This window comes from Falco peregrinus, chromosome 4 (genome assembly GCF_023634155.1).
Source record: "Falco peregrinus isolate bFalPer1 chromosome 4, bFalPer1.pri, whole genome shotgun sequence".
Lineage (NCBI taxonomy): Eukaryota > Metazoa > Chordata > Aves > Falconiformes > Falconidae > Falco > Falco peregrinus.
In genome coordinates, this window is record NC_073724.1 from 88062522 (window position 1) to 88081751 (window position 19230).

General features: G+C 40.0%; 1 protein-coding gene across 7 annotated transcripts in view; it reads right to left on the reverse strand.

The window, feature by feature from the left end:
- The window catches only part of ELF1 (E74 like ETS transcription factor 1), a 92264-nt gene that overhangs the window by 13330 nt on the left and 59704 nt on the right, over positions 1-19230 (reverse strand). For all 7 annotated transcript variants that reach the window (XM_055803189.1, XM_055803188.1, XM_055803192.1 and 4 more), the window contains 5 exons: positions 12153-12260; positions 11324-11488; positions 6447-6530; positions 3913-4105; positions 2348-2815 (listed from right to left, as the gene is read on the reverse strand). In XM_055803189.1, coding sequence (XP_055659164.1) covers positions 2348-2815; positions 3913-4105; positions 6447-6530; positions 11324-11488; positions 12153-12260 — 1018 coding nt within the window. The remainder of the gene's footprint in view (positions 1-2347; positions 2816-3912; positions 4106-6446; positions 6531-11323; positions 11489-12152; positions 12261-19230) is intronic.

Here is a 19230-nt window from a genome sequence, read left to right on the forward strand (position 1 = left end):
TTTCCTCTACCACTTGGAGAAAGAAGTTATCATCAATGCATTCCAGGAACCTCCTGGATTGCTTATGCTCTGCTGTGCTGTCCCTCCAACAGATACCGAGGTGGTTGAAGTCCCCTGTGAGGACCAGGGCTTGTGAACATGAGGCAGCTCCCATCTGTCTATAGAGGGCCTCATCCACTCAGTCTTCCTGGTTGGGCAGCCTATAGCAGACCCCCATTAATGTCACCTGTCCCTGGCCTCCCTTTAATGCTGATCCATAAACTCATGGATCCTCAACCATCCCCAGGCAAAGTTCTGTGCACTCCAGCTGGTCATTGACACAGTGGGTGACACCCCCTCCTTGTCTCCCCTGCCTGTCTTTCTTAAAGAGCCTGTATCCTTCCATCTCAGCACTGCAGCCATATGAGCCATCCCACCAGATCTCCACGATGACAACAAGATCATAGCCCTGCAGGCGGGCACATGTCTCTGACTCCTCTTGTTTATTCCCCATGCTACCTCTGTTTGCACAGAGGCATTTAAGTTGGGCCCCAATGAAGCTGACCTACTGGCTGGAATTCCTTTGTGCTGCTCTTCAGGTGCTCTCCTGCTGACCAGGGAACCCTGTATTGCCTGCTTAAAAACATTAACTCCTTCCAGTTTGTTTTAGTGCTTACCAGTAACTATGAAAAATATTTTTGCTTTCATGGCCCAACGTATTTATTCCCTTGCAGCCTTTACTAACCAGTAAAATTTCTCTTTTCAGTGCGAATTTTTGATATTGCGGCATGAATGAAAACATTTCATAATTTTTAAGTAAATAAAAGAAACAGGATTCAAACTAGGAAGTCCAGGGATAATTTTAAAGTTTGGGGTTTTTCACCCCAAGGAAAGAAGAGATAATAGAACTTTTTTTCTGGACTGAAGCTGCAGTCTTGGTCTGTAATTTCCCGTTTACAAATGTTCAGCTTCCTCAACAACTTGGTTATCTCCAAAAGCATTTCTTATTGATTTTATTATATCACTCACTGGAGGCTAACAATCTTAACAAATCTAAACAATTTCAGTTCCTCTGAAAAACCTAGTTGTTACTGCTATTTGGATTTTCCTTTTATTTAAGTGGAGTTGTAATAACTGGGTAGATTTTACAGCATCCCTTTAGTAGCAGAGATGAAGGAGCAAAACTTTTTCTTTGGAAATGAAGAAATTATTTGGTCTCAGTGTCTTCGCTCTGACAAACTTGCCTAGTTAACTTCAGACAGCTAATACCACTCCAAATCCATTGGTGACTCTGGATGTAATTTTCAAAGGAAAGAACAGAGGAAGGGAGCAGGAAATAGCATTACTGCCATTTTGCAGCACAGAATCAAAACCATTATAATGGTGATGTTAACACAGTAAACCTCAAAAAAACCCCACGTTCATAACTCATTAAGAACGTGCCCCTCCTGAATTATATCCTGAAGCTTTCCTGAAACAGCTTTAAGGTCCAGAATCATCAGAGACAACTCTGACATTCCTGTGAGGGGCCTACATTGCAAGAACATTTATTTGGTTTAGGTCTTTTGTAGTCAGTGGAGATGAGCAAGCTCCATCAGGGGATGACTCAGCCTAGGGTAAAACTAGGCTTAAGTGATTGTTTTTAAAGCCTCTTCAATAAGGGCATTGCTACTAAGGAGTAGGTGCAAAGGAGTCCTGATGCTTAAACACTGTGTAGTGTTAGCCAGTTGATTGACAAATTAAGCGTTGAAGCATGACTGTCTCCCAAAATAGTCTGCAGATACACAGCTCCCACGAGATTATTCTGTTAATTGTTTTCTTAAATCAAAAGAACATGTTCTTGTAACAGCAGCAAAATGCTAGAGTAGGTAACATGGAGTTCTCCATTGTTTTAACTGGGAACAGTAAAAAAAGATGAAAGAGATGACAAAAAATTCTGAAGAAAAATTAAGAAGAAGGAAAATCTTTTTGAAGGGATCATGCAGACACACTATGTGTAATTCAAAAGCAAAGACATCAGTCAGTGAAAAAGTGGAGCTATGAAAACACTGCCTCTGCTGCGTGACAGAACTGACAACACCTATTTAAAAGAGAAGTTGTGTATTTTTCCTCTCTAAAGGATTTGCATCAGGCCTAATACTGCAGGAAAGATGCCCTTCCCTCCACTAAAGGCGAGCATTTATGAGTGTACACGTCACAGTATGCTGTAACTCCCAGTTCCTAGGATCAGCCACAAAGGTATCATTTCACTTCTACAAAACTGGGAGATGAGCATTTTTCTGAAGCACAACAAACAATCTAGTCTATCTAGCCATCATCCAGTGAATTTATTATTATTCATACATTTATTTTCTATACATTTTCTTACCTTATATTCTGAACTGAGGGATTTAACGTTTCATCTGGAACACTACTAGTTACGGCTGCATGTCCTTCCGGGAGGGACTGCAATGGCTGCATTACATGAACTGTCCGAAAAAGCTGAGTGGGATGTACTGGCTGTGGAGACTGCATTGTCCTCAAAACTTCTGAAGTCAAGCCAGGTGTCTGCTGCTGTGCAACTTCTACATGCTCCTTCAGTTTAGCAGGCTTCGAGTTTCCTGTTTTTAGCACTGTGGTTGATCCTCCCTTTGTCCCCGCGTTTGCAGATGCTCTAGATCTGCTCGACTGGTTTCTATTGGCGGCAGCAGTTGAGAGCAGAGTCGAATCTGATGATTCAGTGCTAGGGCTTGCATCTTCATCATCTATATAGACGAGATCTTTTGGCATTTCTTTAAACTGATACACTAGGCGCTGACCTTCTACTTTAGCCAGTATTCCTCTTTGGTAATAGTATCTGTGTAAAGCGTACACACATTTCACAGTGTTTTTTGCAAAAAACCCAAACAATCCAACTAACTCCTACCCCCAAAAAAGGTAACAAAACCCCCAGAAAATAAGACCAGCAGTAACAAGTAAACAATATTTTAAGTGCCTAGTTTCTTCATTTTAAAGGAGTGGCCAATTTAATAGCGTTATTTCTTTCTCAAACAACTTTCTTTTACTGGTATTTCTTGTAATCTTTTAACTTCAAACTCAGGTAACTGAGGAGAAAGATAAAAACTCTGACTTTGCAGCTCTGCCATCAATTCATACTCTTTAAAGGTTGCATGAAACTCGCAATTCTTGACTCATACAGTTCTTTCATTACCTGAATTCATGCTTACTCACCAGTGAGCACAGGCAGAAATTTTAGCTACAATAGAGCAAAGGGAATAGGAGAGCACTACTTATGTTATATTTAAAAATTAATATGACAATTTGAAATTATGCACACTGAGGTGAGGGGTGAATAGAAATGAAAATAAATGCATAGCTGCTCAGTTGGATGATTATCAATCAGCAGGTAAGACTGAAGTTTCATGGATGTCTGCCTGCTTTGCAGTCTCTTATGTGTGAGAAAAATTCCAGCCCAATAGGCAGAGGCATGTGATATTTTAAAACTGTCTGTACATGCAAGTTTAGAGAAGCACAAGCAGACCTGGACTCTAAAACTCCATCTTCCATTGGAAACAGAATCATTTGCAACAAGGAGAAATAATGTCATTAATACACCTGAATTTTGGATGTTTTGGGGAAGAGAGATTAAAATTTTCTGTAAAAGGCTTGCCACACTTGGAATCTTCAGTCTCTTACTTCGTGGCTGACTGTGAAGATGAGTTTTTGCAGCAGCATTGAAAATACCTGAGCTGAGACTGAAGGTGACTGATTGGGGTTTGAGGTTTGTAAGGGTTAGTTTTCGTTAGCTTACTTATTTTGCCAAAATAACTTCATTTCCCAAATTCATACTTCAAGAATACTCACTCTCTTCTGTTGTTATACAAGTTAGATGAGGCATTTAACGCACACAAACACTGAGGCAACAAAACCAGTTATTATTAAAAATGCACATACCTGAGAGCTCTACCCATTGTTTCATAATTCATGTCAGGTTTGTTTTTGTGTTTTCCCCACAACCTGGACACAGCCTTGGAATCTACCAGTTTGAAAATGCCCTTCTCTCTTTGAGTCCATTTGATATATTTAGGACATGTAGCTTTGTCCTGGAGCAGTGCTAGCAAGAACTCCCAGAGATAAATTGTATTTCCTAAAATAAAAGTATTTCAGGACACAGAAAGAAAAGAAAATATTAGTTGATCATATTTAATTAATGATGTAAATAATCTAAAATTTAAGAAGCTGGTATCTTTACAAATGCACTGTAATGAACCACCAAGACTAGGAAAAAGTGATGGAAGGGCATGGGGAGGGATTCTTGTTTGTTATTATAATCTGGGTGCCCAAACACCCTAGCCACTGTCTGTAACCTACAGTCAGGTAGCAGTCAACCTACAGTCACCCTGTTCCAAGCACCAATGTCAGACAGCATTAGTCACCTATGTGAATGCTTCCCTCCTGCCTAATCCAGTTACAGAGGCAGTCACTATTGCCTTACCTCCAATAGGAACATGCTCAGGTCCACCCTCTGAAAATGCTGGAAATTAAGCCCTTGCTTAAATACTTTGCTGAATGGAGTGAGCGTTATGATCCTTTAAAAGGCTAAACAAAATCCTTACTTTTAACAATTAGATTTATATGGGGCAATCAGTGGCATATGCTGAGGCAGGCAAATCTTCAAGAAAAATGTTCAGAAAAAGGTGGATTTTTTTTAATCCAGTAAGCATTTGCACTTGTTGGTAGACAATATCCAAATTTCACTTTACAAACAAGCAGACACAAACACTTATCTATGGAAATCCACCACATCTGTTCAGTGTTTACCACTTATAAAGAAATAGTATTAAAGTTACAGATTGTGAATACTTAAAACTACTAAAAAATTTGCATATCCTTTTTTTTCAAAAGCACATTTAAGCAATATAAACTCGTGTAAATAATGACACCCTTTTCTTGTTTCTTTTAAAGCTTTTGATGTCTGATGTTCTTTGGGACACCTGAAGCTGTACACAAGCTTCTTAGTGATATGGTTTTAGTCTGAGAAAGGAAGAAAAAACTTCTTGTATGAAAGTATCACCTCCCACAAGTAGCCTTGGCATTTTAGCTTAGGGGAACATTGTGGCTACTGGGACAGGCAACTCATGATTTTGTAGCTGCTTCCCTACCATGGCCAGTTATATTAATATCCCTTTTACTTCAACTCTATGTTCCTCAAAATGCAAAACAAATGCTTTTGTTGTATTTTTTCATAACAGGCAGTGGTTTCAGGCAACACACTCCTTTTTAATTCTTTCTGAATTAGCAATTTTGTAACAATGGACAAATGTGAAATATGGTGCATCCTTGCTATCATCAACAGAAACATTACTCTTCTGCCTTTTAATTTGTTGGCTAGCTGCTTTAATATTTTCTATTATTTAATTTGAGCATTACTTGGAGATTCCTCTGATACTTTTCTTTCATTTTTACTTAAAAATTAGATTTTAATTTATAAAAAGAAAGCAAAAATGCATACTCAAAATTGCTAGCATCAACCTGTTAAATATTTATTACTTGCCAGCAGTAATTTTTTTTCCTGTTATTGCCGAAAATACCTCTTCAAAATAATAATAAAAAAAAAAGTGTAGGGATTTTTCCGATTTCTAGAGTCTTATGCCACCACCTTCCAGGTTTGGCTGGACTTCTGTCCTGGCAAGTATTGCACACATGCAAGCACATCAGTCCCTAGGTGTGTGGGCAGGCACTTGTGGTGACACAAGGGAGGCTCATTTCCAGCTCCCACTGAGCGCAGCAGAACCTAGTGAGACCTAGGGCATCAGGCTGCCATTCAAACCCAGCCCAGGGACAGGTGTGGGTGCTGGACCCAAGAGCAAAGCAATGAAATTGTTGAGAAAGCTGACAAGCACTACTGAACAGTTCCATCTGATAGATATTATTTATTGTATCAGTTATTTGGCATTTATTTTCTTTCTTCCTTTTAAACACACTGGAATGAAAGAAGTATCAAACCCTCAAGTTTTCTGCCCAAGTCTTCAAGCTGGGTTATAAGTTTCCTCAAAATTCAGGGCTTGGTACTTCCTGCTGCCAACTGGCAGCCTTGATTAGCTCCTCATGCAGAATTAGACACACACAGATGGAAAACGTTTTCAAAGATCATCTGTCAGAACAACCACAGCCCAAGAAACACTAATACAATGCAAAAGCGCTCCCCAAGACTTCACTCAAAACACAGCAGCCTCTGTGGGGGCTTGAAGAGTTTCCAAGAGCTCTTGCAATTGAAGTGACAAATATGTTATTCTCCTAAGAAACTGAGTATTTCACCAAGAAATCTCATGTGCTGAATTTTTTACTTGCCTTAAGATGTGATGTTAACCACCCCTGAGCATAAGGCCTGGTTTTACATCGCAAGATGTCTTGCGAACTTTTTCTTTTCACAGGTCTCTCAGAAATAATGTTCTTTTAAAAACCTCAGTGACAACTCTTGGACTTACCCTTTCCATCTTTGTTTTTCTTTTTCACAGATATGTTTGGAGTTGTAGTAGGGGACTCAGGACGAGATGGTTTTGGCTTCTTCCCTGAAATAAAACACCAGTAACTGCAGCTTAGAAAAAAAGGAAATAAAAAAGAACAAGGACCTAAAAAGGAAAGAGATTTGTTTCCCCAGTTCAGAGAGGATTCCATTTCTATTTAGGAGTTCAGTTCTACACTGAACTTTTTCAATTTCTCAGCAGGATTGGAGTGCCTATGCTCTTAGCGTACTACTAGTAGAGGTTATGCTTGTGTTCCCAAAGTCCATGTACCTTGGAAATTTCTGTGGCTTTTTAGGTACTCTTAAGAGCATTTAAAACAGATGAGAAGAATAACCTATTAATTCTTGTGGCCAAGAGTTTAAACAGGAAAAGCTAGATAAAATACAGAGCACTATCTTGTTCACTCATCAGCAAAATGAAATTTATGGATAAAACAAGGTTGTCTGCTTGTTAATAGATTGGAAGTCTCCACTTACAGCAGCAAACTACACTATCACGTGAAGAAAATATTTCTCAGTCCTACTGGTTTTTACATCTTTCTCAACAGTGGCTACAGGTAAAGGAAAATCACTTGTTTGTATGTTAAGACCAGCAGAACCAGTAACAGGCTCTGAAAAAACACTAGTTTTTAAGTCATAAGTATGGTGGCTCCATCTGGTGAGGAAGGCTGAAAGGAAAAAGTTAGTTACAACCAATCAGAAGAATGAAGAGCATTCCTCTGAAAATGTGGAGAAATCAACTACCTAAACATAAGTGGAGTGAAAAATACAAGTCATGTTGAAGTATTCTTCAATATAAAACCTTGAACCTATTCCCTTTATTAATTCTCATTCCCTACAATGGCAGCTTTTACAGGTAGTGCAATTCATCAGAAACCTTCAGACCTTTTTTGTAAAATAAAAATTTCTCTTATCAGGTTTTGCAGTGATCCCTTAATACATTGGCAATACCTACATTATTCACATACTATCTTTGCTCTTTTGAGAGGCAGAATAGACCAAGCAAACACTGGACTTGGAGAAACATATTTCTAATCCAGTAGGATATTGTTATAATTAAAGATCTAAAGAAAAATATTTTTCTTTTTCTCTATTTATTGAATTTCCAAAGAGTCGATGTTCTAAGCAGACAAGACCAATAGACCTGTGCAATCTCATAAACTATGATGTTCCATTTTTGGTTTTGTTTTCAGGGGCTGTTTTACTACAGAAACAGCTCTGCTGCAGTTAAGAGCGAGGGTTTTTCACTGGCTCTGAAAAAAATGCTCAGTGCCAGCCTGTGCTGTCTGCTTTGTTCTAGATTTCCAAGTATCTATAAAGAAGCATAAGAAACACTGGCTTGAGCACTCACCTTTTGACATAAGCAGCCTTGCTAAGTCCACCTTTGCACCTTTTTCTTTCTAATTTTTTTGACAGGGCACGGGGGAGGAGGGATAGCTAGTTGAGAGAGCTACAGTGAAGAAACTCTAGTAAAGCCTGGAGTCCTTCAATTTTCTTGCTTCCATTCAGACAGGATTAGTGACTGAAGATGGGACACAAAGTTCAGCCATCTTTTTGGCCAGCAATGTCTTCCTTGATTTGAGTGAAGATGGGAGGGAGGAAATCCTACAATACTGGGTTTTTTCCACTTATAATCATATGAAAGGATAAAGAACTACTGGAGTACATTTTTAGCAGCTTTTTTCTGCTCACCATTACAGGTTGCAGAAACTTCTGTCTTCCCTAAAATGTCTAGATGAAGTCAACTCTTGTATAGATCAGCTTCTACTGCACAGGAAGTTCCTCAGGGTAACTGGCTAAGTGCTTTCCTCCCCTTAGAGTTGTGTCACGGGAAGACCCTGCTGGGTGCTCATCTTGTTTCCTCTCTTGTACAGGTGTAAATGTACACCATTAAGGAGTGAGGAGTGTCATTTTGATGTCATTAATCACCTTCTGTTCAAATGAGATCAGGTCTTAAAAGAAAATGAAGCAGATGAGAGCAAAATTAGGTCATGACTGAACTACTGCTAGTCAGCTTCAGGAAACATATATACTGATCACATGTGATTTATGCACTTCTAATTTATTAAATATGAATACTAATGCTACAGCAATTCTAGGCTCTCTTCAGATTCAGACTACGCTAATTCAGGACATCCTATTTGGACAATCCTCTACCAGACACCCATCCAAAATTGTAAATCAGTGAAGAACATGAAACTTGTTTACAGAAAGGTATTGAAGCAAGGTATTGAAGCTTTGTATCTGGGCTAGAGATACTTTAGATGATGGTTTTAGACTACACTGTGAGCTATAATCTCCAAGCACTTACTGATACCATCAAAAAAAACCCCACTTAACAGTGACATATATGTTTCCTTTGTTGAGAGGAAGGTATTTTCTGAAAGCACATTAAGTGTTAGCACACTTCCTCCTTTGGTTCAATAGAGCATGAATTTGTTGATTTTCAGAGTACATTGCTGAACTCCTTTTTAGGAGAGAATTTGACAAAGAGGAAGTATGAAGAATGTGCAAAAGCTAAGCCTTATGTGGGGCTAAAATAATTTTGTATAGCTAATTGGATTTATAATTGATATTTCCACTTTCCATGGCTGCAAAACCACTTCAGATCAGAAATTCATGCTACAAATTAATGTGATATTTAGACAGCGAGATGCTCAATATTTTATACCTCACCAGAAAAAGTTCAATACATTTTCTTGCACTGTTTTCAGTGGGTTTTGTTTAAAAAAACAATGTAAAATGTAAAACTACAATAAACAACATATATCTAAAATATAACGTGTATATAACTTATGTGACCACGTACTGCCATACACTTCCCAAAGCAAATATGAGACCAAAGATATTAGTATAGCAAAATTCCAAGTTTCTTTCTCTGACATCCCTTTGCTTTTCCTGTCTTTCTGACATTCATGAATGCAAACACGAAGCTGAACATGGGTTTGAGCAGATGGGTGGATACGACTCTCCTGCTGCAGCAGTAAGGCTTGCAAGGAAAAAGAAGTGAAACCACCCCATCACTTCTGCAGACCACATTCTTGGCGGATTTCTACTTGGCAGTGCTGTTCTGGCTCAGCTGGCAATGCTCTGCACAATTAAAGAAATGCCCTTATGACTTAGCACAATGAAACAATGAAAGTTTAGTTGATGGGTTATATATGCTAGAAGTCTATATAATTCATGAGTGGTATGGATAGGGCAAAACTGACCAAAGGAAGCGAAACACACTGCACTTAAAAAAAATAATAAAAGAACACCACACCACACTGCACCTCATCCTGAAGTACCCTACAAAATTAGTAACATTTTGCAGCAGTTGTTGTACACCAAAGCCTAACAAATCCCTGACTTTGAAGTAACACTTCAACATCACTCAGACCATAACATCTACCTTGTGAAGTCTCAACTTCATTGAAAACCAGTAGTTAATGAAACAGTAAGCTGATGCATCTTTTCTAGTATTTTTTCTGTGTGGTGTAACTGCCAAAAACAAGCACACATGTTTGCTGTGAAGCAACTGGTTTTCTAACCTACAGCTAGGGAGGAGGAAGGAGTGGGAGTAAGCAGAAGCACAACACAGAAGAGGGTATATGAAAGCATCAAGCCAAAGAGGTTAAATGTCTGGCAAACGGTGGCTCCTTGTTTTGACCTACATAGCAGCCAACATTAAAAAGAAGAAGAAAAGAAAAGAACAAAACCAAAAAAACAGTTTAAAATCCTCTTACGGTTGGTTATCTCACAGTAGTGCACACAGCACGGTAGTTTCCCCAGCAGCACTCTCAGGGCAGCTGCTGGTAAAGCTCTCCTCCACAGTGGTTTCAGTTCAGCTTTCTTATAGGAATCTGAGACTTCCCAACCCACACCCATCCCTACCAGACCCGGTGACGCACATGGGGCTCAGAAGACTTCCCTAAGATCTCCACAGGCCCATATGCCATCTCTCACAGATAATGACTCTCCGCATTATGAAGTAGCAAGAAAAGTAGCAGAAAAATGCACTCTCACTCAGCAGGAATATGGCTGGGCAGCAGGAGCCGTGCTCTGAAAGGCTTTTGTTTCGCAAGGGAACCTGTCAAGTCCTCATCCTCTGATACAGCCCTAGGATTAGTTCCAGAAAATTCACTCTCTTGGTTTCTCTTTTTTTTTGGGGTGGTGGTGTTTTGGTTTGTTTTTTTTTTCTTTTAGATTTGTTGCAACAACATTTTACAGCTGCCTGCACCGCATCACGACTCCCTTCTCTGTAGACATCAGCTTCAGGACCTCTGATGGGATCCATGCTGAAGCATGATGGGAAAACAGGAGCAGAAAGTCTGATTAAAACCGGTTCTTTACTCTTTAGCACAGCACTGACTCCAATGGAACATCACTGTAAATGCTATCTACCGCATGTGGGACTAACGCTTACTATAAGCACGCAACTATTTAAAAAACCATAAAATTAAACTGCTCGTATTTAACAAAAGCTAAAAACCCCTTCTCATCCCATATTCTGAACAGACCAAGTATCTTTAACCGAATCTAAACAAGAGCCAACTAAAGTACTTCAGGATTCACAGAAACAAAAGCTCTATAGCTTGTATTGCAATTTTGCTTGTAAGAAGAAACTATAAATAGGCACAAGCAGAGATTCCTGTTTCCTATGGGATAAGCCATCATTGCTACCTGCCCAAAACTAGTATCTAAGCACCAGCATCTGTGCTCCCACTACCCAGTAAGAAAATGCTTTCTCTGTATTTCTAGCTGAGTTCAAAATGGTTCCAGTCACCCGCAGGGGAAGCGAGGATGCCACCCCACGGCTCTCCTACTCCACGCCACTGTTCTCCAGTAGCATCTTACCTTTTTTCTTCTTTGGTTGTTCAAATTCTGGAGTCTCTGGTGATTCGGCATAGGGGTCTGGGGCTTGGTGAACTTCCACCACCTCGGGGATCCCATCAAGCGTGACTGACACATGTGTAATAGGAGCCACCATATCATCATCATCAGTTGCACCAAACATCGTTGCTTAAGGGAAACAGACAATAGGAATATTTTTACACAGCCACAAGGACATTTAGAAGTTTGTTGGTTTTTTTTTGTGTTTGACTTTTTGGGTTTTTTGGGGGTTTTTTGTTTGTTTTGTTTTTTTTTAAACAGCAAAACTTTAAACACAGAATAAAGTAAAACTATGGCACTTAAGGCCTTCATGGGAGAGAAGGCTAGTTCATAACAGAATATATGCACCAACAACATTTTACACACGCAGAAGCACTATTAAAATAAAATAATTTAATAATACAACCCACTCTTCTAAAAAGCACAATTATTTGGTGATCACACATTTTAATTCATATTTAAGGCAATCTACAGATGTATGTATTCTTTTAACTTGGCAATATAAACAGACTAATCAGCCAAACAAAACACTGCAATCTAAACACCCCAACTTCATTCATACCTTGCCTCTGTAAATTTTGATTCTTACCTTACCTGTTCAACTTGACATGGCAATGAAATCCTTCATTGCAATACAACACTGGATTTCTGATATCCAAACTGTGTAAGTAAAGGCTACCTGGAAGCAAAATAATCTTACCTATTCCATGCAACCATGCTGCACTGAACCCCTCCTTCTTTCACAAATAAACAAGGCAAATATAGATTGGATTTGCTTTCATAAAAAACTTACTTATTCTTTTTTCATCCAACATAGGACCAGGGGAGTCCATATTGAGAAGTGCTTCAGCAGCCTCAATAGTTTCCATTGTTTCATCTCCATTATGACAAGATGCTTCAACTAAAAGCAAGAGAGAAAAATTAATTCTTAACAAGCTACAAACTGGACTTAAAACTTAACACAATATTTATTCTTATTTAATTTCTAGAAAAAAAGAAGTGGAAAACACGGTCTTCCACTAGATGAGTCGTAACAGGTTAGCTGCGGAGAAAATGAACACTGCAAAAATTTATTTAATACACTACTTTTTTCAGACTGTCTGTATTAAAAAAAAAGAAACCCAAAACCAACACAAACACTTCATTTCTGCCTCATCTTTCTAACCATTCTCTCTGCTTATCAAGCACATGCAGTAAAACACAACACCCATGAACCCTAAGAAATATCACTACCACAAACAATATTCCAAACAGTATCTTTTAAAAAAACCCCAATATTGCAAATTTCTTCTTGTGGTGGTCCAAAGGAAGTGAATCCCATAATTAAGAGATGCTCACCAAAAATATCCTGTCATTTAGCCTGGAGTACGGATAAGAAAACATTCCATGACTTCTATGACCTAAACTATGAATCCTAAACTATTTAAATACATGGGAATTACAGGTAGGGCTAACAGTGCAGGCTCCAGGAAAACACTGGAAAGCAAACGTAAAACACAAAAAGCAATACAGGGTGGCTGGCAAAATTCGAAAAAAGTTTGACTACTAAACAATTCCTCATCAATCTCACGAGGGTGAGGGTGGTCATTAGAAAAATCCAAAGGTCTTGAACGTTGATATATAATGAAGGTCATCTGAAGCTACACATTAAAAAAAATCCCCAAAAGTATCATTTTGCATAATAATGTCTGTCCAAGAAGATAATATTGCTTTGACTGGAGGAGTAGCTTACAAGAGAAATTTTTTGAAAGTAATTGTAGTGACAAGTAAATTAGATGATAGTTCCAGCACCTGGTACCATAAACCTTTAGAACTATTTAACACATTCTTTTAGAAATTCCTCTCTCTTAGATGGAAATGCACGGGCCAGGCTTCCTTATCCTTTGACAGGAATTTGAAGCTACATTGTGGAACTCACTTGCACCTACCTAAGCAGTACAAAGGGCTGCATCAGTATTCCCCTCCCCAGGACACTAATGAACCTCAGTTACTTTCTCAGTCTGGTAATGAGTCAGCTTTCACACCCCCCCTCCCTGTTTAGCTTTGAGGAGTTTTGGGTGGGGCAGTCACCAAAGAAAAAGAAAGAAAGAAAAAAAAGAAAGGAGACACACTGACACAGCTAGCAAAAATGCACCATAAAGCACAACACTATTAGAACACTTCTTTGCTTAAAACCAAAAGATTTATGCCAGAATTTCTATACCTAAAAAAAAAAATAATCTAACTATCACGGTAACAACAAAGCGCTCAGCTCACTAGCACTAAACAATCATACAACTAAAAAAAACAACCAACCAAAAAACCCCAAAACAGTTTCACCCCAAATGTTTACAGTTTCAGCAATCGTATCATTAGGAGATGGCAAAGATGAATGCAGATATTCATGCATCAGCCTCACCTCCTCCATCCAGCTGTGATTTACAGGCAGCACATGGAGCTCAGGAGAAAGCCTCCTCACCTTCTAGATTTTTTTCTTGACCTTAGTCCTACCATGTCCCAAGCATCAGAGGCCCAGGCTAAGACATAATAAAGTAGACGGGTGTTGGGAACACCTGACCAACACAGCAACTCACCCTGTTGTCTACAAGGCCCCTCCCACCCCATGTCTTGCACAGACATTCAGACAGTTAAGGCTCTATGCCTTCTGGCTGACATCTTCAAAAAAGTTTAAGAAATTAGAAGCACAGAGCTGGAGAGGAGGACAGCATGAGAAGAAAAGGGGAGGTAGTGAGTATGGACTAAGGTCCTAGCTTGGGAGGCCATAAAGCAAGATGAGACAGCAAACCGCTGATGCTTTTGTTGTGCAGCTTCAGGCTCTGGAGCTCAGCATCAGCCCCAGAAGTCAAACAGTATCCCTAAGGAATGCCTGCCCAGCGCAGGAGACTGAACCAAGTGCAGCCCATGCAGTCTGCAGGCATGCTCGCGCTTGGCCTGGCAGTGCTGACTTGATTGCTTCTGATTCTAAGCTTTCTCTGGATGGGAACTTTCCCTATCATCTACCAGCATAATGAAGACCACAATAAGGACGTCACTAATTACAGACACATAGCACCGCCAAAGCCATCTGTCATCAGTTCTGACGTTGTTGAAATGGACAGGAAGGTAACCTGCCATGATCCAGCTCAGCCAAAGCTATTGAGCGGGGCTGGTTTACGCTGCCACATACAATTTAAAAGCCAGCAGTGCTACCCCCGGCTCTTGGTGCTGCGGGCAAGGAGGAGGGTGCAGCTTCTGTTTGCTTTTCACCTGGCAAGAGCTGTATGAGGAGCAAACCTGCCCGCTTGCTTTCATGCACTGAGGTGACGGAGCAGAGGCAATTCTTCACTCTGAATAATGGCAGGCGAGGCAGAGGTCACCAGCCTTACATCACTGTGGCTAGAAGTCGACCACTCATATCCAGGACTAATGAAAGGAACTTAGAATAGTCATATAAATTAACATAAACATAGAAATTAATATAATCTGATGCTCACAAAAAACATCAGGAGTGCCAACTATCTATCTATCCACAGACACAGAACGACAATAATAAGTTTCTTAACCACATTAATGCTTTTACTAACACCCTTCAAGCCTCTTAGAAGATGACTTCACAAGGTGGTTTGAGCCAAATTAGTATTTGCCTGTTGCTGAAAAAACAAGGGCTGTGGCTCTTCCTCCCATCTCTGCCCCTGGTTCATGACCCAAACTCCTGTCACCTAACACAAGCCAGACTTCACATTATTTGATCATGCAGCAAGACAATTCAGCTTTATAAAATGGCTGAAAAGAACTTTTTAGTGTATTCCTGGATTAGCAAGTTGAATTACAAGAACATAAGAGCTAACACAAACAAGGTGTGGGGCACCACAGAGGAGATGGAGCAGCACCTCTCTGTCCCACTAGCAGCAAGATGCTAATTCACATCACCCAGCTTGAGAAAGTGCTCGGAGATAACCAACTCAACCACCAAAGGCAAGCTGGTGTCTGTTATTTTAGTTTCTCTCTTAACATTGCAGAAAAGTATTCTAACCACTGGCATTTATGATGCAGTCACAAATTTAAGAACTGGGATGAAACGCTTTATTTGTTACACTTTGGAAAAGTTAGAGCCAAAAGAATGGTGGTGATGGAGGCAATTTCTGAGAAGCATCAGATTTCAAATGTTATCTTCAATAGGTAGACACTTATTTAAAAAAAAAAAAAAAAAAAAGAGGTAAATAAGAGTTATAAAAGAGCGTGAGGAGAGGAGAGAGGGGAAAGCAAAGAGCGTGAGGAGAGGAGAGGGGGAAACCAAAGAGCGTGAGGAGAGGAGAGGGGGAAACCAAAGAGCGTGAGGAGAGGAGAGGGGGAAAAAAAAGAGCGGGAGAGGAGCGAGGGGGAAAAAAAAGAGTGGGAGAGGAGCGAGGGGAAAAAAAAGAGCGGGAAAGGAGCGAGGGGAAAAAAAAGAACGGGAAAGGAAAAAAAGGAGGCAAAAGGCAGGGAGGAGAAAGAAAAAAATAAGGGGAGGGAAAGGGAAAACTGCACTCAAAAGTAACTTCATTTCTTTCCCAGGGTACTCTACAAGTTCTTGTTTATCTGAGCAAGCCACAAATGTAAGCCTCTGTACCTGCACGTCAATACCAGCCCAGATACTGCGAATCCAGGTTTGCTATGAATCAGCACTCACCATTAGGACGAGGCTTGCCCAAACACAGCTTTCTGTTCTTCTCACCTGGTGGAGGAAGAAACTATGCCTCATGCTAGCAGCTCCCCACCTCAGTCCAAAGTCCTGCTTTCCCTACTCCTGCCTAGCACCTTTTTTGAAAGCTTTACACTGCTTTTGGTGATCCCATCCTGCTCCCATTGCTTCCCCGGTGGTCAGCTGCGCCCCAAGAGCAGACCACAGGAGTCATTGCCCAGGCCAAGATAAGGGCTGTGCTAGTCACAGCTGTGTTTAAATTCACTGCTGGTTTCACTATAGACAAAACCAGGGACTGCAGAGCCTCAAAATAACAACGGAAGAAATCTAATGTTGCTAAAAGTAGAAAGAGATCCGCTAAACTTGGGCAGAGCCCCCTTTTGCAGAAGAGCTGGCTGTTAAATTTAGGTGATTGCTTTTTAGTGTCAGCTCTATGCTGATTGTTAACTACCACTGGAACAGAGTTTAAGAACAGGTATTTCAAGAGATCTACACAACACCCTTCATTTTCTTAAGTAAGGCTTTAAAATTTGTAAAGAAAACTATCTCATTGGGGAGCTACATGAAAAAACCCTCGCTCTTTTTAACCAGATGCTACCTGCAGCAGTGAATAATTTCTTTATAAAGTAACTGAAACAGTACTTGTTAGGTTTTTTTACAACTGGCATCTTGTCAAATCAAAATCCTCATGGGTTAACACTACGAAGCTCAGTTTCCACCTAACTACTCTTTTGGATTTCTTTGTAACATCACAAATTATCACCGAAGATGCTGGGTTTGTGCAGGGCTGCAGCACCTCACGTGTCTTTGCCTGCGTTCTTCTACCTGACCCACTTGGCTTGTGCCACAAACACTAGAGTTTCACCAAACATACAAGCCAAATGCTACTGCGCTTCGAAATGTTGTAAAATAACTTCTGAACTGGTTATTTAGCACCATTATCGATCTATAAATATGCACACTTCCATGCTCCCTATTCAGACTAGGGCACAGGGCATCTAAGCACGAATTTTCTCTCTCCTCTCTCAGTGCTGCTGCTTCCCTGATCCATGAAAACAACACCAGAACAGGTGAAGCACAAAATGGCTGAGTATGATTAACTGTTATTTTTCTAAATTAAACCGGCCAGACATAGCAAACTTAAAATAAAAAATAATTAATAACAACTTTTTTTTCCAGGAAGTTATATAATCCAATTAGTTCCTCCTCCTTATGCACCTTATAACCATAAACAGTCACATTAATAAGTTATATAAAGCATAGCAAACTGCACCATCTGACGAGTTGGTCTAGAATTTATTCTGCACAAAACATTATCCTCTGTATTTTTCAGAAAAAAACCCCCACAATTCAACATTCCCTTTAGAGATAAAACTTCAAAGCCAAATGCTCCAATTTATTTTGTTAATCGCCTTTTACTACATGATGGTTAACCATTTAAAATCCCATAATATTGGCAAGAAACTGACTATATAAATTGCCATCCCAGCTTTTCTAGGGATAAGTGCTTTTAAAGTAGAGGGTGGTGATAAGGCAGGTCTGCCTATTCGTTACAAAAAAACTACAGCATGAGCATTATTGTAACTAAAAAGCTGGTTGTTAGCCATGTTTCAAGCAGGGCTTCATGTGAAACAGATGTTCTTACAGTTTTCTGCAGGTTATAATTTATACTAGAGGTAAGTAATCACTGATGTGCAATAGCTGTGCCTTTGAAGGGCTGAAGCTACATCCTATAGATGGAAAAACCTACTAGCACCAATCATTCTGCAGACAGATCCCTAAAATGTGATTGCTTTGGTTTCAGGAGATCTGCTAATTTCTGTTAGTTTAGGAGAAAAGAGAAGCTTAATGTATGACAGAGAGATAAAACAGTACTGAAGAACTGGTAACTTAAAAAAACCCAAATCCTGCATATTAAGCAGACATGTCTCAGCAATGTTTTGTCACAAATTAAGGCGGTTTCAGTTTCGTTTTGCTGTGAACTTCAGTCTTATAAATATTTTCATATGGAATTAGTACAGTCTGTATAATGTCTGATCCTCTCTCAAAAGCATAGCATAGAAGTGACTGAAAAGACTGGTACAAATTTCAAAGAAGCAAAACAACACATTTCACTGCTGAGACCAAACACCCCATGAAAAAAATATCAAGAAGGGTACTTCAAAGGAGGGAGGGGAAAAAAAAGGCAGTTGAAAAATAGAGTAGGTGGGAAATTTCAGTTATGATTAGTCCCATTTCAAAGGCAGCCTACGGCAAGTCATGCTTGAACTGGGTCTCTTCCACGGCAGCCTGGCAGTTCAAGTGGGCAGCTGCAGCCACAGTCGACGCCCGCCTGCAGCAGGCAGGGAGGTGACAGGGGGCTCCTTCCCCAGCATCCTCTCCTCACCTCCTGTGGGGTGCCTTCACACCCCTGGGCCCCCAGATTCTGCCCACTTGTGTCAGACTGACAGAAACCATGGACTGAGCCAGTGCCACCTGCCTTGCATCCTGAGCAGGAGCTTTCACCAGCAGTACTGGTCCCTGCCTGGCCTGGGTTCATACGCTTTCCCTTCCAAGGAAACCCACAGTATGCACAGTAACTGCTAGGATGGAGACTGTGAAACAGATAATTAGTTAACACCTCATTCACAACAATAATCCCTGCAAAGTGGCAGCTCTGGTTTTCTAAGGACTTTGCCTTTAAAGAAAACCAGATTGCTTGAACCACAATGGATGATGGGAACAATACTGTACTTGTCTGCCTCCAAAGTATCCCAGAAACCCTTGGACACCATTGGTTACAAGGATTACATATTTTCAGTCTCTGGCAGCAATTTGCAAACCCTTCCCATGTGACCAGCAACAAAAGAAGTGTTAACAAGAGCATTCACAAAAGTGGAGTTTCACAATTACTCATGCAAGTAAAAATTCACACACAATATATTACAGTTAAAATGGACTTACAAAAATGATCTGCTACGAAAAATTCACACAGCCGCGTTAAGTGGTGCTTAAGTAACACACTGAGGAAATGCCAGTTGCAGTGTGAATAATTAACATGAACAGCAAATGAACAGTTGGCAAGAGGTCTCAACCTGAAATAAAGTATGTAAAATCTTCTTGAATAATCAGCTAACTTACTTGTATGGTCACAGTCTGTTCACAGATAATTCACTACTAAGAAAAAAAAAAAGGTGCCATTTTTATCAGATAAAACCACTTACTGAGAACT